An 18,541-nucleotide genomic window follows, 5' to 3' on the forward strand; every position below is an offset into this window, starting at 1 on the left:
GGTTTTGGATCGAGTCGAGTCAGTACCGAGTTGGATTTCGAGTTGAGTCGAGTCGAGTTACTTGGTGATTTGAACTCGGCTTGATTTGAGTTCAGATTGGGCGAAGTCTACTCGATTCGGATTGAATCACGACCACTCGGTTCGGATTGAGTCGGGTCTGAATGATTTGGACGAGTCGAGTCATCCTGTGCCCAACTCTAATAGTGTGGCCCACTGTTCGCACTGGATTGTATATTTTATCTGTGTTGATCCATTAAGGGAAAGAAATGGTTGTTTTGAAAAGTTCATGTACAGCCTAAATTTCAATCAGTGCACTATTTATCATCAAAGGAATATAGTTACACTGAAACAAAAGCCTATTTGATCACATACATCTTGTTGTAGCTGCCATGGAATGAAAATACAAATGAAATATGATAAGAAAAGAGGCATTACAATGACATGATAAGATCAACCAAACTCTCTAATGACTCATATGAAGAACCTCCTTTTGCCATACAACGCATTGCATTTTCCTTCAGAGCACTTACCCTCTCTCTCATCTCCTTCCCTTCAATCTCCACCATCAATCTTCTTATGGCCCACTCTATCTCACTTCTATCGAACCCATTCTCAAGTTGTATTCCCACCTTCCAAACATGGCTCACATACCTAGCATTCAAATTTTGGTCCCATAAATAAGGGGAACACAACATGGGGACCCCTTCACATATGCCCTCCAATGTAGAATTCCAACCATTGTGTGTCCAATAACCTCCCACGGATGGGTGGGCCAGCACTTCTTGTTGTGGGGCCCACTTAACGATCTGGCCCCTCTCCCGTGTCTTCTCTTCAAACCCTTCTGGTAATTTGACCAAATCATGGCCGTGGATGGAGCCAGGCCGGAGAACCCACAAGAAGGGCTGGTCACTATTGGCTAGCCCCCAGGCTATCTCCACCACATCTTTTTCATTAAAGGAACCTGAGCTCCCGAAGCTGATGTAAATCACGGTCTGTGGCGCCTGCTTGTCTAGCCATGCCATGCAACTGTAGTCTTGTGTTAGTATGCTGTTTGATGATCCCGGTGAGAATTTATAGAGCGGGCCCACTTCAAACAATGGCATGGGATGAATTTCTTGTCTAAATTTTGCCAACTCAGTTGATTCAAGACCATCAAATGTGTTCATGATGTAACCCAAAGCAGACCTCATTGCATTATGAATCCCGACCCCAATACGCTCACAGGTTTCAGGATCTGCCGTGCCCATGTCTGGAATGTCCTTGATCCTGAGGGGTGGAATTTCAGGAATAAGTGTGTTTGGCTCCCCATCTGGTAAAGACAGATTAATTAGTATGTCTACTTGTTTGTAGAGTTAAATGTATTTTTGTAACCCCACTGTATGTTTTGTGAAATATGTAGGGAAGTTTCATGGTGGGGCCCACCAAATGAATGTTCATGATCACTAAATGGTCCCAACAAAAGTTCCCCCAGCCATGTTATTTGTTGTATTTTACTTCATAAAGAATAAATCATATATGTTTCCTTGTATTTCATTTTTCTAATAAGATTTATACATACTTGGGGGTTGGAAATGAGCCTAACTGAGTTGAGGAGATGGGCTAGATACTTGACCCATGTGCTCATCCGAGTCAACTCGGACTCAGTTCAGTTGAGTCCATTCTGGCTTGGGATAACGAGTCACCCTCCCCCAACTCAGGTGAGTCGTGAGTCGAATCGAGACCAGATAGACTCTGGCCCATTTACCCTACTCAAGGAAAATTTTCAAATAATGGTCTCTCATCACGGACGAAGATTTCCGGCTAAAAGGCTTTTGTAGGAAGTTCCTGCCCTGGGATGCTACGTGGGACCCGCTATGATGTTTCTGAAAAATCTACCCGTCCATCCGTTTTTTCATATCATATTAGGCCATAAGATAAAAAATCAGGTTGATCAAAAATTCAAGTGGGCCACGCAAGAGGAAATAGTTGAGATTCAGTGACCACCGTTTAAATATTTGTATGGCTACAAAAGTTTAGTATAAGGTTAATAGTTTTGTGTTTTCACTTCAATCCAGTGGGATTGAAATTATAAACAGTTTTGATGGCATATAAACATCAAGATAGAGCTAAGTGAGGTTTCAACGGTGGAAAACTCTTTCCCCAGTTTTCCCTCTCCTATAGCAGCCTTTAATTTTGGATCCACCTGATTTTTCCTTTCAATTCCTAAAATGATCTGAAAAAACAGATGGACGGGATGGATTTTTCAGAAACATCACGGTGAGCCCCAAGTAGCATCCAGAGAAGGAACTTCATGGGAAAGGCTTTTCAAGAAATCCGCCTCCGTGGAGCATAGCTTAAGAATTGATAAGATCAAATGATCCTGACCATCCAACTGGTGGATACCGAATGGATACTTTAAAAAGGAAGAAGAAGAAGACCAGCTGTCCTAGTTCAACTAGAAAATCAGACTATTAAGATTGTCCGAAGAGTGTATATATAGAGGCAATTCGGATACTCTGGATTGCTTATATCACTGTATCAAGTGTCCGATGATTGCTTTTATTGCCCATGAAGAGTATGTGTATATATATATATATATATATATAAATTAAGTTAATTGTCAGATGTGGTACATCTGAGATGCTTGATATACATGGTGTGTTTGGCTGTAGCATCAAACCAAGGTTTGTAAAGATGCATACCACAATTTAAGAAGTTTCTTGCCTGCGTATTAAGATCAATAGGTTTCAAGAACATCACGAGGGGAGCCAATCAAAATTTGGGAGACACCCAAACGAGCCTCTAACCGGAAGACGAACCTGAGATGGAAATGAGTCCATTTTGCTGCAGAACTTTCAAAGACAACATGGTGGCGACACAAGAGGCGCTGCTGGTGCCTAACAAAATTCTCGGGACCTTCAACTGATCCGCAACGTCTTCCGTGCAGTAAAAAGCCACATCAGTGATGATGCACGTAACCGGGCCATGTGGGCCATCTGATAGCAGTCGAGACAAGCAATCACGGAATGGTTCTTGGCATGAGTCGTTGAGGACGTACACAGCAGATATGGGGTCTTCGGTCCATATCTTACCATCTGATAAGCCATCAGCTATAAATTCGAAGTGGAAGTTGGGGAAGTTGGATGGATTGGGAGAGTGGAAGTTTGTGTGAATTACGGTGATAGAGAATCCTTTGGAGTGTAAGAGATTGGCCAGTTGAAGCATAGGATTTACGTGGCCTTGAAATGGGATTGGCAAAATAACCAAATGAGGGACTTTCTTTTCTTGGATTTGCAGCTCTTTCGATTCTTCCATTGATTTTGAGGATTTGATCGGCTGCAATGGATATGGGTCACTGACTTTGGGGTCTCCCTGTATGGATATAGGGAGTTATATGATACTCTGGCAGAGTATGATGTTGATACACATGCAATGAAAAGTCAAGCACGTGGTATACATTCAATTAAATTTTTTGGTGGACCCCACTGTTGATAAGTCGCAGTTTGGAAATCAAACTAGTTGGATGATCCTAACCTCTGATTAGTGGACACTTTGATTGTTGCATCAGCATAGTGAGACATTCTTAACCACTGCGAATTCATTAATAAGATAATCAATGAAATGTAACTTCTTATTTTAGATACATTTCAGCGGAGATCTATTATTTGGACAGTTTAATTTGGATTACTTGTATCGACTGCCTGCAATTTTTTAAATGATTAAATGCCTATCATAAGGTTTTGTCTTTAGTATTTGCATATTTAACTGAGGAAACAGATTGGGTACCAGATGGATGGTCCTAGCAGGAGCTCTATGGGGCCCCACCTTAATGTATTTATTTTATCTATATATATTGGTAAATCATTTTATGAAATTAACCCAAAAAGAGTCAGCTTTAAGTTTCGAGTGGATCACACCACAGAAAACAGTGGGGACGGAATGCCTATTGTTGAAAACCTCTTGGGGGCGCATAGGTTTTGAATCAAGTTGGTATTTATGTTTACCCTTCATCATCAACTACCGTCTGACCTTATGAACAGGTTGGGTGGAAAATAAACATTATGGACCATAAGAAGGTTTCAACGGCGGGTGTCATTGTCATAACTGCTTCTTGTGGTGTGGTCCACCCAAGCGTTCCATTTCTCTTTTTTGGGCTCATGCTTTAAATTGATCCATTAAAATGGATGGATGGCATAGACAAAACAAATGCATGACGGTGGGCCCCACATAGATCCTACCGGGACCTCATCTCTTGCATGGTTCTGATGGTGGGACGCGGATTGGGTCCTACCGGGCCGTCTCCAGCTGGGAACGGGCTGGAGCTTTGAGTGGTCACCGTGATGTATGGGCCTTATCCACACCGTCCAAGGCTTAGGTGGACCACACCACAGGAGGCAGCGGTGATAATGATTCTCACCGTCGAAACTTTTCTAGGGCCCACCGTGAAGTTTATTTTCCATCCAACCTATTGATAAAGTTACACCTGGATCAAGAGAAAACACAAATATTAGCTCCATCCAAAACTTCCGTGGCCCCCAACAAGTTTTCAACGGTAAGAGTTTAATCCCCATTGTGTAGTCCATATCTGTCTTAAATCTACTTTAATTTTGGGATTGTATCCTAAAATAATACGAAAAAGTGGATGGACGGTGTGGTTAAGACCCATACATCACGGTAGCCCCTCAAAGCTCTGCCTGTTCCCAGCTGTAGACAGCGGGGGTAGCGCGCAATCCGCATTCGTCCTGATGGGGATAGTACCTAATCCGCGTCCGTCAGCAGTGACTAAGAATAGTAGGGATGCGACTTCCCGTATCAGACTCTAGTTGTCTTTAGCAAAAATTTCAAAGATAGTTTTATTATTATATTTCTTTTTTCTTTTTTCTCCCAAGCCTTCTATTTGTGGGCCACTAATGTAATGGTTAGGATCCTCCAATCTCTAAAATCTTTAGGGTATCCTCCATAGACAATGGAAGCTGTTGTATAAAGAGTCTGTTTTAGTGATCCTTAGGCCCCACATGCAATAAGTTGGTGCATGTGTTGGACACTTGACATGAACCCTTACCCTTCACCAAAAACAGATGGTACCATCAAAGATCAGATTCGTCCATCCAGTAGGCCACAGTGGATTAGGCAGTAAGGAAAATTTGCCAGGATTTACCTATCCAGTGGGGCATGAATGTGGCTAGACTTTGGTTGATGCAGTCTCTTTGCAAGCCATCGTAGGACTATTGGGCCGTGCGGTCCCCATGATTTTTATGAAATTGGGTGTCAATCTGGGACCGCTTTTGAATTATTGGCTACCATCTAATGAAACAATTCAGAAAGAAAATTACAGTGGGACTCATGATTGGACCCTTCCTATTGAAGTGCATGAATGAACCATGCATTCCCTTTGGGCTAGAAGCGGATTGACTGTGACCCTGGACCCATGATTGAAACCCTCCGATTGAAGTGCAAAAATAAATCCAGGCATTCCCATAGGGATGCCTGTGACAAATCAACTATAATCTATTTTGAAAGGCCATGATTCTAAAAATCAGGAAATCAAAAACTCATGTGGGCTATACCACAGGAAACCGTGGGGATTGAACGCCGGGCCATGATAGAAGTTTTGTATCAGGATTATATTTATTCCTACAATTTATCTGAGTGGTAATAATTCTAATAACGGTTTAAATGGCATATAAACATCATGGTCAGCTCTAATGGCTCATCCCACTGTTTGCACTGGATTGTATATTCTATCTGTGTTGACTGTTGATCCATTTACGAGAAAGAAATGATTGTATTGAAAGTTCACATACAGCCTAAATTTCAATCAGTGCACCATTTAACATCAAAGGAATATAGTTACACTGAAACAAGGTGCCTATTTGATCACATACATCTTGTCGTAGCTTGCCATAGAATGAAAATACAGATGAAATATGATAAGAAAAGAGGCATTACAATGACATGATAAGAACAAACAAACTCTCTAATGACTCATATGAAGAACCTCCTTTCTCTATACAATGCATTGCATTTTCCTTTAGATCTTGTACTCTCTCTCTCTTATCTCCTTCCCTTCAATCTCCACCATCAATCTTCTTATGGCCCACTCTATCTCACTTCTATCGAACCCATTCTCAACTTGTATTCCCACCTTCCAAACATGGCTCACATACCTAGCATTCAAATTTTGGTCCCATAAATAAGGAGAACATAACATAGGAACCCCTTCACATATGCTCTCCAACATAGAATTCCAACCATTGTGTGTCCAATAAACTCCCACTGATGGGTGGGCCAGCACTTCTTGTTGTGGGGCCTAGTTAACTATCTGGCCCTTCTCCTGTGTCTTCTCTTCAAACCCTTCAGGTAGTTCGACCAAATCATGGCCATGGATGGAGCCGGGCCGGAGAACCCACAAGAAGGGCTGGTCACTGTTGGCTAGCCCCCAGGCTATCTCCACCACGGTTTTTTTTATCAAGGGAACCTGAGCTCCTGAAGCTGATGTAAATCACGGTCTGTGGCACCTGCTTGTCTACCCATGCCATGCAACTGTAGTCTTGTGTTAGTATGCTGTTTGATGATCCCGGTGAGAATTTATAGAGCGGGCCCCCTTCAAACAATGGCATGGGATGAATATCATGTCTAATTTTTGCCAACTCAGTTGATTCAAGACCATCAAATGTGTTCATGATTTAACCCAAAGCAGACCTCATTGCATTGTGAGTCTTGGTCTCCATATGCTCAAAGATTTCAGGATCTGCCGTGCCAATGTCTGGAATGTCCTTGATGCTGAGGGGTGGAATTTCAGGAATAAGTGTGTTTGGCTCCCCATCTGGTAAAGATGGATTCATTAGTATGTCTACTTGTTTGTAGAGTTAAATGTATTTTTGTAACCCCGCTGTACGTTTTGTGAAATATGTAGGGAAGTTTCACAGTGGGGCCCACCAAATGAATGTTCATGATCACTAAATGGTCCCAACAAAAGTTCCCCCAGCCATGTTATTTGTTGCATTTTTCTTCAATAAAGAATAAATCATATATGTTTCCTTGTATTTCATTTTTCTAATAGGATTTATACATACTTGGGGTTGGAAATGAGCCTAAATGAGTTGAGGGGATGGGCTAGATACTTGACCCATGTGCTCATCCGAGTCAACTCGGACTCAGTTCAGTTGAGTCCATTCTGGCTTGGGATAACGATTCAACCTCCCCCAACTCAGGTGAGTCATGAGTCGAATCGAGACCAGATAGACTCTGGCCCATTTACCCTACTCAAGGTAAAATTTCAAACTATGGTCTCTCTTTTGCAGGAAGTTCTTGGGCTGGGATGATACGTGGGACCCACTATGATGTTTCTGAAAAATCCACACGTCTATCCATTTTTTCAGATCATATTAGGGCATGAGATCAAAGATCAGGTGGACCAAAAATTCAAGTGGGCCGCACAAGAGGAAATAGTTGAGATTCAGTGACCACCGTTTATGTATTTGTATGGCTACAAAAGTTTAGTACGAGGTTAATAGTTTTGTGTTTTCACTTCGTTCCAGTGGGATTGAAATTATAAACAGTTTGGATGGCATATAAATATCAAGATAGAGCTAAGTGAGGTTTCAACGGTGGAAAACTCTTTCCCGACTATTCCCTCTCCTATGGCAGCCTTTAATTTTGGATCCAACTGATTTTTTATCTCATGCCCTAAAATCATCTGAAAAAACGGATGGACAAGTTGTATTTTTCAGAACCATCACGGTGAGCCCCAAGTAGCATTCGGCGAAGGAGCTCCATGGGAAAGGATTTTCAAGAAATCCGCTTCCATGGAGCATAGCTTAAGAATTGATAAGATCAAATGATCTTGACCATCCAACTGGTGGATACCGAATGGATATCTTAAAAAGGAAGAAGAAGAAGATCAGCTGTCCTAGTTCAACTAGAAAATCAGACTATTAAGATTGTCCGAAAAGTGTATATAGAGGCAATTCGGATACTCTAGATTGCTTATATCAGTGTATCAAGTGTCCGATGATTGCTTCTATTGCTCATGAAGATATATATATATATATATATATATATATATATATAGAGAGAGAGAGAGAGAGAGAGAGAGAGAGAGAGAGAGAGAGAGAGAGAGAGAGAGAGAGAGAGAGAGAGAGAGAGAGATATTAAGTTAATTGTCAGATGTGGTACATCTGAGATGCTTGATATACATGGTCTGAGATGCTTGGTATACATGGTGTGTTTGGCTGTAGCACCAAACCAAGGTTTGTAAAGATGCATACCACAATTTAAGAAGTTTCTTGCCTGCGTATTAAGATCAATAGGTTTCAAGAACATCATGAGGGGAGCCAATCAAAATTTGGGAGACACCCAAATGAGCCTCTAACAGAAAGACGAACCTGAGATGGAAATGAGTCCATTTTGCTGTAGAAGTTTCAAAGACGACATGGTGTTGACACAAGAGGCACTGCTGGTGCCTAACAAAATTCTCGGGACCTTCAACTGATCCGCAATGTCTTTCGTGCAGTAAAAAATTGCATCAGTGATGATGCACGTAACTGGGCCATGTGGGCCATCTGATATCAATCGGGACAAGCAATCATGGAATGGTTCTTGGCATGAGTTGTTGAGGACGTACACAGCAGTTATGGGGTCCTTGGTCCATATCTTACCATATGATAAGCCATCAGTTATAAATTCAAAGTGGAAGTTAGGGAAGTTGGATGGATTGGGAGAGTGGAAGTTTGTGTGAATTATGGTGATAGAGAATCCCTTGTGCTGCGCAGCATACCAACAACACAGTGAACCGAGATCCAATCTCCGGTTTCACCTACAAACGATAAACAAGAAGAAATATAAACTAGAAAAAGAATTAAAGCATTTCAAACAAATCGCAAGACAAGATATACGTGAAAAAACTCCAACAAGAGTTAAAAAAACCACAGATGCAAACTTTCACTATGAAAAAAAAACAAAGATTATAAGGTAATATACTAACCTCTCTCTTGGAAGTATAGAGAAAACCCTTTACCCACACCTTAGAATAACTCTCATTATCCCTACAAAAGCCCTAGGGACTCGTATTTATAGTTTACGCAACTCCTCTTTCGCACCTCTATGAAAACCGATTAAAAAATCCGCAGTCCGCATTAAATCCGGAAACGAATCTGCGTAACCTCGACTGGTCGAGGAGGGCCCTCGATCGGTCGATCACCTCAGAACCAAAAAACTTATGCTCGCTAGACTTTGAGTCGAGCCAGTCATTGACTGGTCGAGCGGACCACTCGACCAGTCGAGCAGGGCACTCAATTGGTCGAGCGGTCATCCAGATGTGGCTCTACATCTCAACAATCTCCCACTTGGAGACAAATCGCCATAAACCTTTGTCTTCTTCATCCGGAGTGCACCACCTCCCCGTCTTCAAACCTGAAGACCAATCAAAGCTGAACAGAGCTTCAGCTTCTCTCGTGTGACCGCCTTGGTCAGCATATCTCCAGGATTCTTACTTGTATGAATCTTCTCTAGAGTAATCGATCTATCTTTCAGTAACGAACATATGAAGTGATATCTGATGTCAACATGTTTGGTCCTTGAATGAAAGGCTAAATTCTTAGCCAAGTGTATTGCACTCTGACTGTCACTATACAGCTTGCAATCTGCTTGCTTCTTACCTAACTCTTCCATGAAACCTTGCATCCACACCATCTCCTTGCACGCTTCTGTAGGCGCAACATATTCTGCTTCCGTCGTACTGATAGATATTATCTTCTATAACTGAGAGGCCCAACTGACTGCAGCACTACTTAGAGTAAAGACATAACCTGTAGTGCTTTTTCTACTGTCGATATCTCCTATTAAATCTGAATCTACGTAGCCTTGTAGCTTGATTTCCGATCCACCATAGCACAGCCCTATATGCACAGTACCTACCAGATATCTGAGGATCCACTTCACAGCTTCCCAATATTCCTTCCCAGTTCATGAACCTGCTAACAACTCCCACTGTTTGAGCAATGTCTGGTCTCGTACTCACCATAACACACATGAGACTCCCTATAGCTGATGCATATGGGATTTTAGCCATGTAGTCTAGTTCCTCCTGCATCTTTTGTACCTTTCTCTTTAGATAGCTTAAAATGGTTGGTTAATGGAGTGCTAACCAGCTTAACACCTCTTATATTGAATGGATCAAGTACCTTGACTATATACTCTGCCTATGACAAAACCAGTTTCTTAGTTTCCCTGTCACGCTTTATCCTCATGCCTAGGATTTTTTTTGCAACTCCTAAATCCTTCATGGTAAATACTCTAGACAGTTGTCTTTTGAGATCTGAGATGTTCTTCATGCTTGAACCGGCCACAAGCATATCGTCAACGTACAAAAGAAGGATGATGTACAACATATCAAACTTCTTCAAATAACAACAATAGTCTGCATGACATATCCTAAAATCGTTTCCCGACATAAAACTGTTGAACTTCTTGTACCACTGCCTTGGGGCCTGCTTCAGGCCATATAGACTCTTCTTCAGTCTACACACCTTGTTCTCCTTTTCTGGTGACACGTATCCTGTCGGCTGATGCATATATATCTCTTCTTCAAGGTCCCCATGAAGAAAAGTTGTCTTAACATCTAGCTGCTCTAGATGTAAGTCCTTTGTAGCCATTATACTCAAGACCATGCGAATCATAGAATTTTCACTACCGGTGAAAATATTTTAGTGAAATTGATAAATGCCTTTTATTGAAACCCTTTCTAACCAATCTAGCCTTGTACCATTTCGAACCATCATGTTTCTCTTTCAGTCTGTAAACCCACTTGTTATGAAGAACTTTCTTACCCTTGGGTAGAGTGACTAGCTCCCATGTACGATTAGACTCAAGAGAGTCCATCTCATCATCCATGGCCTGCTCCCACTTAACCCGTGTATCTGATTGTAATTCTTCTTCAAAACACTTTGATTCACCATTATCTGTCAGCAGTAGATAATATAAAGAGGGTGAGTATTGGACCGTAGGTCTCCTCTCCTCAGTAGACCTCCTCACAATCGGTGTCTGTGGCTCTGCCTCATAATGCTCATGTGCATGATCATCCTGTGACGCTGTAACACCCGTTTCCGGTAACTCTTTTAACTCTACGGATTCTTTCTCCTCGTTCTTATTTTCTTACACACTGTCCTTATGCATCACTTTTTCATTGAAGACTACATCTTTTCTTCTAATGATTTTTCTGTTTTTTGTATCCCAAAATCTGTAACAAAAAGCATGCTTCCCGTAGCCTATAAACATGCACCTTTGGACTTCGCATCTAGCTTGTTTCTGTGCTCTGCATTAATGTGAACATATGAAGTGCAACTGAACACTCTGAAATGTGTAAGGTTCACTTCTTTCCTAGTCCACGTTTCTTTTTTTAGCCCAACATTTAATGATGCTAAGAGACTTCTATTGATGAGATATGCGGTAGTATTCATAGCATTTGTCCAAAACATCTTACGCAACCCTACATGTAACCTCATGCTCCTGGCACGCTCAAGGATAGTCTTGTTAATGTGCTCAGCCATACCATTCCGCTGTGGTGTCCCTGAAATTGTTTTATGATATTTGATTCTATTTGCTACACAATAATCCTCAAATTTCTTATCACAGTACTCTCCCCCATTATCAGATCTGAGACATTTTACTATTTTACCTGTCTCACTACCATAACTTTCCACTTCTTAAATACATCAAATACATCAAATGTATGTTTTAAGAAAAAAACCCACAATTTTCTACTAGCATCATCAATAAAGGAAACAAAAAACGTGAGCTACCAAGAGATGATACTTGTGCCGTTCACCACACATTAGTGTGTACAAGCTCCAACAAATGCGTCTTTGGAGCGCGTCCTGTTTTCTTAAAACTTACCCTCTTCTGCTTGCCATACACATAGTCTTCGTAGAATTCTAAGTCAATAGACTTCAGCCCTGGTAGCTTCCCTTTTGACAATAACATTTTCATTATCTTCTCACTCATATGTCCCAACCTCTGATGTCATAACTGCCCATTCACTCCAGTTGATGCGACTGCGAGTAAACTATACGATCTTAAAGTCACGTATAAAGTACCTTCCTTCTTACGTAGAGATATCACCAAGGCACCTTTTGTGATATTCCAGGAATCATAAGTGAAGGTCGTCATATAACCGGTATCGACCAACTGCCCCACTAAGATCAAGTTTCGTTTCAAACTCGGTACTTGTCTACATCCTTCAATTTCAAAGTCGTTCCGTCTTTCTAATTAACATGAACGTCTCCCTTTCCAACAATACTGCACGACTCATCATCACCCAGGTAGACTCTCCCGAAGTCACCTGATACATAATTACGCAGAACTTCCTTACATGAGGTAGTATGAAACGGAGCACCGGAGTCTATAACCCAAGACTCATTTCACACATCAAGAGATAAGATCAACGCCCCTGTGTCACTCTCCTCAGATCGATTCAATGAATCCTTCCCGCCTTGAGAGCTTCCTTCTTGTTTCTTGAGTGCCTTGCAATCATGTTTCATATGCCCCTTCTTCTCACAATGCCAACACCCACCTTTGTCTTTCGGTCCCTTGGACTTCTTCCTCAACTTAGAACGTCTGTGTTTGTTGCCTCCTTTGTTCAGCGATCTTCCTATTCCTTCAACGTTTAAAGCATTTCCTGAATCTCCTGAAACTCCTAATGCCTATCTTATAGATTCTTCGCAGAGAATTAGACCGGCCACATCATCAAATTTCAGTTTTGTTAACCCTGAAGAATTGCTCACAACAATCACCAAACTATCCCAATTGTCTGGTAAACTGGACAAGATCAATAACGCTCTGACCTCATCCTTAAAAACAATGCCAACGGATTTTAACTGGCACGTGACTGTATTGAACTTGTTTAGATGTTTAGCCACGCTCCCACCATCTGACATCTTTATGTTGAATAGCTGTTTCATAAGATGAACCTTATTGGACGCTGAGGGTTGCTAGGGTTTCCATTAATTCTTTTATGGTTTTCATCTTGGATATATTGAAGGCGATGCTCTTAGACAAAGAGAGTCGGATCATTCCTAAAACCTTTCGATCCAATAAAAACCATTTGTCATCTGTTATCTTTTCTTGTTTCTTCTCTTTTTTTTTCTAAAGGAATATAGAGGTCCTTCTAATACAGATAATCCTCCATATGCATCTTTCAGAAGGCAAAGTTTGAAGCATCAAACTTCTCAATTCTAGTCTTCTCTTCTTCTGTCATCACTCCCAATAGAACTAAACCAATAGCTTTCATACGAGTTGTTGCGCAGCACGCCAACAACGCAATGAACCGAGATCCAATCTCCGGTGTCACCCACAAATGATAAACAAGAAGAAATATAAACTAGAAAAAGAATCAAAGCATTCCAAACAAACCACAAGACAAGATATACGTGGAAAAAACCCCCACAAGGGTAAAAAAACAATGAATGCAAACTTCCACTATGAAGAAAAATAAAGATTACAAGGTAATATACTAACATCGCCCTTGGAAGTATAGAGAAACTCTTTGCCCACACCTTTGAATAACTCTCATCATCCCTAGAAAAGCCCTAGGGACCCCTATTTATAGTTTAGGCAACGCCCCTTTCGTACCTCTGCGAAAACCAATTAAAAAATCCGCAGTCTGCATCAAATCCAGAAACAAATCTGCATAACCTCGACTGGTCGAGCGAACCCTTGACTGGTCGAGCAAGGGCCTGGACCGATCGAGCACCTCAAAACCAAAAAACTTATGATCGCTGAACTTTGAGTCACCACTCCTCGACTGGTTGAGGAGCCCACTCAACCGGTCGAACAGGGCACTCGATTGGTCAAGCGGCTGTCCAGATATGGCTCCACATTTCAACACCTTGGAGTGTAGGAGATTGACTAGTTGAAGCATGGGATTTATGTGTCCTTTAAATGGGAGTGGAAAAATAACCAAATGAGGAATTTTCTTTTCTTGGATCTGCAGGACTTTCTATTCTCCCATTGATTTTGAGGATTTGATAGGCTGCGGTGGAAATGGGTCACTGACTTTTGGGCTACGCAGGGTAAGTCTCTCCCTGTACATATATGGAGTTATATGATCGATACTCTGGCAGAGTATAATGTTTGATACACATGCGATGACAAGTCAAGCACGTATTATACATTCAGATGAACACCCCTGATAGTACCTAATCCGCGTTCGTCCGCAGTGACTAAGAATAGTAGGGATGCGACTTCCCTGCATGGTAGTAGACTCTAGCTGTCTTTAGCAAAATTTTCAAAGATAGTTTTATTATTATTTTTCTTTTTTCTTTTTCTCTCAAGCCTTTTATTTGTGGGCCGCTAATGTAATGGTTAGGATCCTCCAATCTGTAAAATTTTTAGGGTATCCTCCATAGACAATGGAGGCTGTTGTATAAAAAGTCTGTTTTAGTGATCCATAGTCCCACATGCAATGAGTTGGTGTGTTGGACACTTGACATGAACCCTTACCTTTCACCAAAAACAGATGCTACTAACAAAGATCATATTCGTCCATCCAGTGGGCCCCATGGTGGATTAGGCAGTAAAGATAATTTGCCAGGATTTGCCAATCCAGTGGGGCATGAATGTGGCTAGACTTTGGTTGAAACAGCCATCGTAGGACCATTGGGCCGTGCGGTCCCCATGATTTTTGTGAAATTGGCTGTCAATCTGGGATCACTTTTGAATTATTGGCTACCATCTCAAGAAACAATTCAGAAAGAAAATTACAGTGGGAGCCATGATTGGACCCTTCCTATTGAAGTGCATGAATGAATCCATGCATTCCCATAGGGAAGCCTGTGACAAATCAACTATAGTCTATTTTGAAAGGCCATGATTCTAAAAATCAGGAAATCGAAAACTCATGTGGGCTATGCCACAGGAAACGGTGGGGATTGAACGCAGGCCGTGATTGAGGTTTTGTATCAGGATTATATTTGTTTCTACAATTTATCTGAGTGGTAATAATTCTAATAACGGTTTAAATAGCACATGAACGTCATGGTCAGCTCCAGGAAGGTATCAACGGTGGACATTGTTGTTCGCACTGTTTTGTTAATGTGGCCCACTTGATTTTTGGATCTTCCTGGTTTTTAGAATTTCATCCTATTGTGGTCTTTCAAAAGAGATATATGGAGTGGATTTTCCACGGATATCTCTGTAGACCCCACATAGCACCAGGCGCAGATATCTCTATGCAAGCGGTCACAAGCAGTGTGCTGTCCTTAGGGCTTATCTAATAATTCCAGAGCACAAGATAATAGAATTTTTATTTTTATTTTTATTATTTAAAAAATAATAATTTTAAGTATTGAAACTTTGGCCTGACCACAAAACTAGATGATGGTCAAGCTGGTCAAACAAAAAAGATTGTTGGGAATCTTTGTCAAATTCTAATTTAATTAAGATACTTAGTTATTACGTAAATTTTAATTGACTTCATTTTTAAAAGTAATTATTTAGAAAATTTTCTTGTTAGAATGTGAAAGCTTTTTACTCATTTTTTAATAAAATAGTTTTGTCTTTTAATCTTTTTCTATGTTATCTACTATCTACACTCTTTTCTTTTTTTTTTTTTCTTTTTTTCTTTGATATATATATATATATAGAGAGAGAGAGAGAGAGAGAGAGAGAGAGAGAGATGGTTCTATGACCTTATGGGAACTTCCCATGAGGTCGAGCTGTGTGGGCCCACCATGATGTGTGCCATCAGTCGGATGACCCATTCCATGGTGGGACTCAGGCTTTAAAATCAAGTTGATCCATGACTTTTGTGGGCCACACCACATACAGAAGTTGAAAGGGGTTACCCTGCCATTAAAACATTCATAATAATTTCTTAGGCCCACCAAGACGTGGTTCACAAATCCAGCCCATCCATTATGTGTGTTCCACTTGGATGAGGGATCAGACGAAGTTTCATATCATCCAAATTTTAGGTGGGCCCACCAAGTGCTTTTATATGTTTTAGGCATGCCTTCACATGATTTAGATGGTATGTCCCACCTGAGTTCCGTATACAGCTGATTTTTGGAATAACCCATATTTAAAGGGGACCCATCAAATGCACGGTGTTGATGTTCAACACGTATCACAGTGGGGCCCACATAGCTAGACCTCATGTGAAGTTCATTCTCTGGTTTTCAATTAGCCCTTAATCCACCATCCCACGCCAATTTGAATCCTCTGTCTGACGCCACTTGATTAAAGATATATGGGAATTACCTTTAATGTGCAAATTAACAATGTGAAGCTTTGCTGCCATGTATATGTGAACATTTGTTGTATAGTCATACAACTTGGTTGGGTCCGTACTCATGCTTCAGTGGTAGACTCACAAGAGTTTCAGCATGAGTTCATGGGTTTGAGCATCCATTGTGGTGAAAATCTACTATGGCATGAGTGCGTCTGTTAAAAATAAATAAATAATAATACAATATGGTTGAGAGGCTGGTTATGTAGGTACCTGTTTGTATGAATGCATAGAATCAAATAGCTTTTCAAGGTCAATAAAAAATAATAGCTTTTCAAGGTGAGTAAAAAATAATAGCTTTTCAAGGTGTAAAAGGCCTTTTGCCAAATTGTATAACTCATTCGCATGCAAAGCCAATATGCCATTTTGCAGATCTTAGTATATAAAATAGATCATGCTAGGCTCTTGCATATGGGTGGACCTTTCTTTTTTGAGAGGTGGGTGGGTTGAAATGGCAAAAAAGATTGTACATTATTTCGGTGAGCACCACAGAAAGAGACGGGCTTTACCTATCATGTGATTTCGTTAAAAAACAGAAAATAAAAGATGGAGGCAACCGTGAGAAAGGCTAATAACAGACATCAAAACAGGGCCAGAACAGAGTACATCAAAACAGGGCCACAACGGAGTACTAGAAAAAGGCTTTTAGCCTCGGTACAAAATCATGGCTAAAAAGTACAAAATTTGTGTCTAAAGCCTTAGTCTCGGTTTCACCTCAGTTACCCAAATCGATGTTGAAAGTCTTGTGGTTAAAAACTTTACCCACTCTGTCGGCAACCAATGCTTAAAAAAGCCTTTTAGTATTGTTTCTTCAACTGAGGCTAAAAATACATTTTAGCCTCAGTTTTGGCAACTGAGGTTAAAAGTTGGCTTAGATTTGTAACCTTGGTTCCTTTGCAATAGAGAACAAAAGCAGACTTTTAACATCAGTTCTTAGGCAACCGTGGCTAAAAATTGACTAGGTTATCTGGCAACGTAGCTAAAAAGCTGACGGTAGCCCAAATTCTTTGGAAATCATGGCTAAAAGCTGTCTTTTCACTTAGGTTCCATGGCAACTGAGGTTAGAAGTGGACATTTTTTAGCCTCAATTCACCCACAACCATGGCTACAAGTGGATTTTTCTCCTCAGTTCCTTAGCAACTGTAGTAAGAAGCTAACTTTCAGTCTCGATTCCTCAGCAATTGAGACTAAAAGTCAATTCCAAACAGACTTTTACCCTCAATTTCTTAGCAACTGTGGCTGAAAGCTAACTTTTAACCTTCGTTATTTGATAACAGTAGCTAAAAAGCTAATTTTTAGCCTTAGTTTCTTTGTAACCATGCCTAAAAAGATGACTTTTGTTAAAATGCTGACTTCTAGTATCAGTCCTTTAACAACAATAGCTAAAAGTTAACCTTTAATCTCGGATACTTTGAAACCGTGGGTAGTTTGCTTAAAAACTATGGCTAAGAATGGACTTTTACTTTCAGTTCTTTAGCAACTGATTCTAAAAAAAACACATTTTTAATCTCGCTTTATAAGCAATTGATGCTAAAATATGACTTTTAGCCTCGGTTACTTAGTAGCCGTGGCTAAAAGCTAACTTTTATCATCATTTACTTGGTAGTTGTGGCTAAAAGTTGAATTTTACCCTTGGTTCCTTAGCAACTGTGGCTATTAAAAAAAAAAAAAAAACAACTTTTAGCTGAATTTTACCCTTGGTTCCTTAACAACTGTGGCTAAAAACAAAAAAAAAAAAAACAACTTTTAGCCTTTCATTGTAACCAATCGTGGCTAAAAAAATAACTTTTAACCTCATTTCTTTACTAACCATGGCTAAAAGCTCACTTTTACCCTAAGTTTCTTAGCAACCGTGGCTAAAAGCTAACTTTTACGCTCGGTTCCTTAGCAACCAAGGCTAAATTAATAGCACATTTAGCCTTAATTTTTTAGATTGTGAGTGAGGTCGTGGTCTCACCTAATCCGCTCCCCTGTGCCACAGTGCAAGCAATGGATTTTCTCGAGGTGTGAAATTTACGTGAGCCCCATGATGATGCATTTCTTAGATCTACACTGTCCATCTATTTTTTCATATCATTCTAAGGATACAAACCTTAAAAAATTACAAATCCAAAGCTCACACCACTGAAGGCACTAGCAATTGATAGTATTATTGAAAACTTCTTAGGGCCACATAAGGCTTTGATCAAGCTGATATTTGTATTTTAACTTTATCCAGGTATGCATGATCTTATGAACAGGTCAGATGGAAAATAATCATCTTGTTCAATCCCCACT

General features: G+C 40.5%; 1 protein-coding gene across 2 annotated transcripts; it reads right to left on the reverse strand.

Annotated features, from left to right (window-relative positions):
• Window positions 1–317: 317 nt before the first annotated feature.
• On the reverse strand, window positions 318–14,016 carry LOC131252693 (UDP-glycosyltransferase 76B1-like). 2 transcript variants are annotated; one of them, XM_058253371.1, is made up of 3 exons: window positions 13,865–14,016; window positions 8,367–8,739; window positions 318–1,309 (listed from the first exon to the last, which is right to left on the reverse strand). In XM_058253371.1, the coding sequence occupies exons 1-3, from the start codon at window positions 13,895–13,897 to the stop codon at window positions 432–434; spliced, it is 1,284 nt and encodes a 427-aa protein (XP_058109354.1). In that variant the 5' UTR covers window positions 13,898–14,016; the 3' UTR covers window positions 318–431. The 2 variants fall into 2 exon arrangements, with proteins under 2 accessions (XP_058109354.1, XP_058109353.1); XM_058253370.1 differs by lacking the exons at window positions 8,367–8,739; window positions 13,865–14,016 and adding an exon at window positions 2,799–3,349.
• Between the last annotated feature and the right edge of the window lie 4,525 nt (window positions 14,017–18,541).

The sequence above is a fragment of the Magnolia sinica genome, chromosome 8 (assembly GCF_029962835.1).
Source record: "Magnolia sinica isolate HGM2019 chromosome 8, MsV1, whole genome shotgun sequence".
NCBI lineage: Eukaryota > Viridiplantae > Streptophyta > Magnoliopsida > Magnoliales > Magnoliaceae > Magnolia > Magnolia sinica.

Bases quoted from the DNA above. Each gene is read 5' to 3' on its own strand.
- LOC131252693 (XM_058253370.1), bottom strand. From the start codon at position 3,294: ATGGAAGAATCGAAAGAGCTGCAAATCCAAGAAAAGAAAGTCCCTCAT. The intron at 1,310-2,798 runs GTTCGTCTTCCG...TGTCTTTACCAG, and splicing joins TGGACTCATTTCCATCTCAG to ATGGGGAGCCAAACACACTT.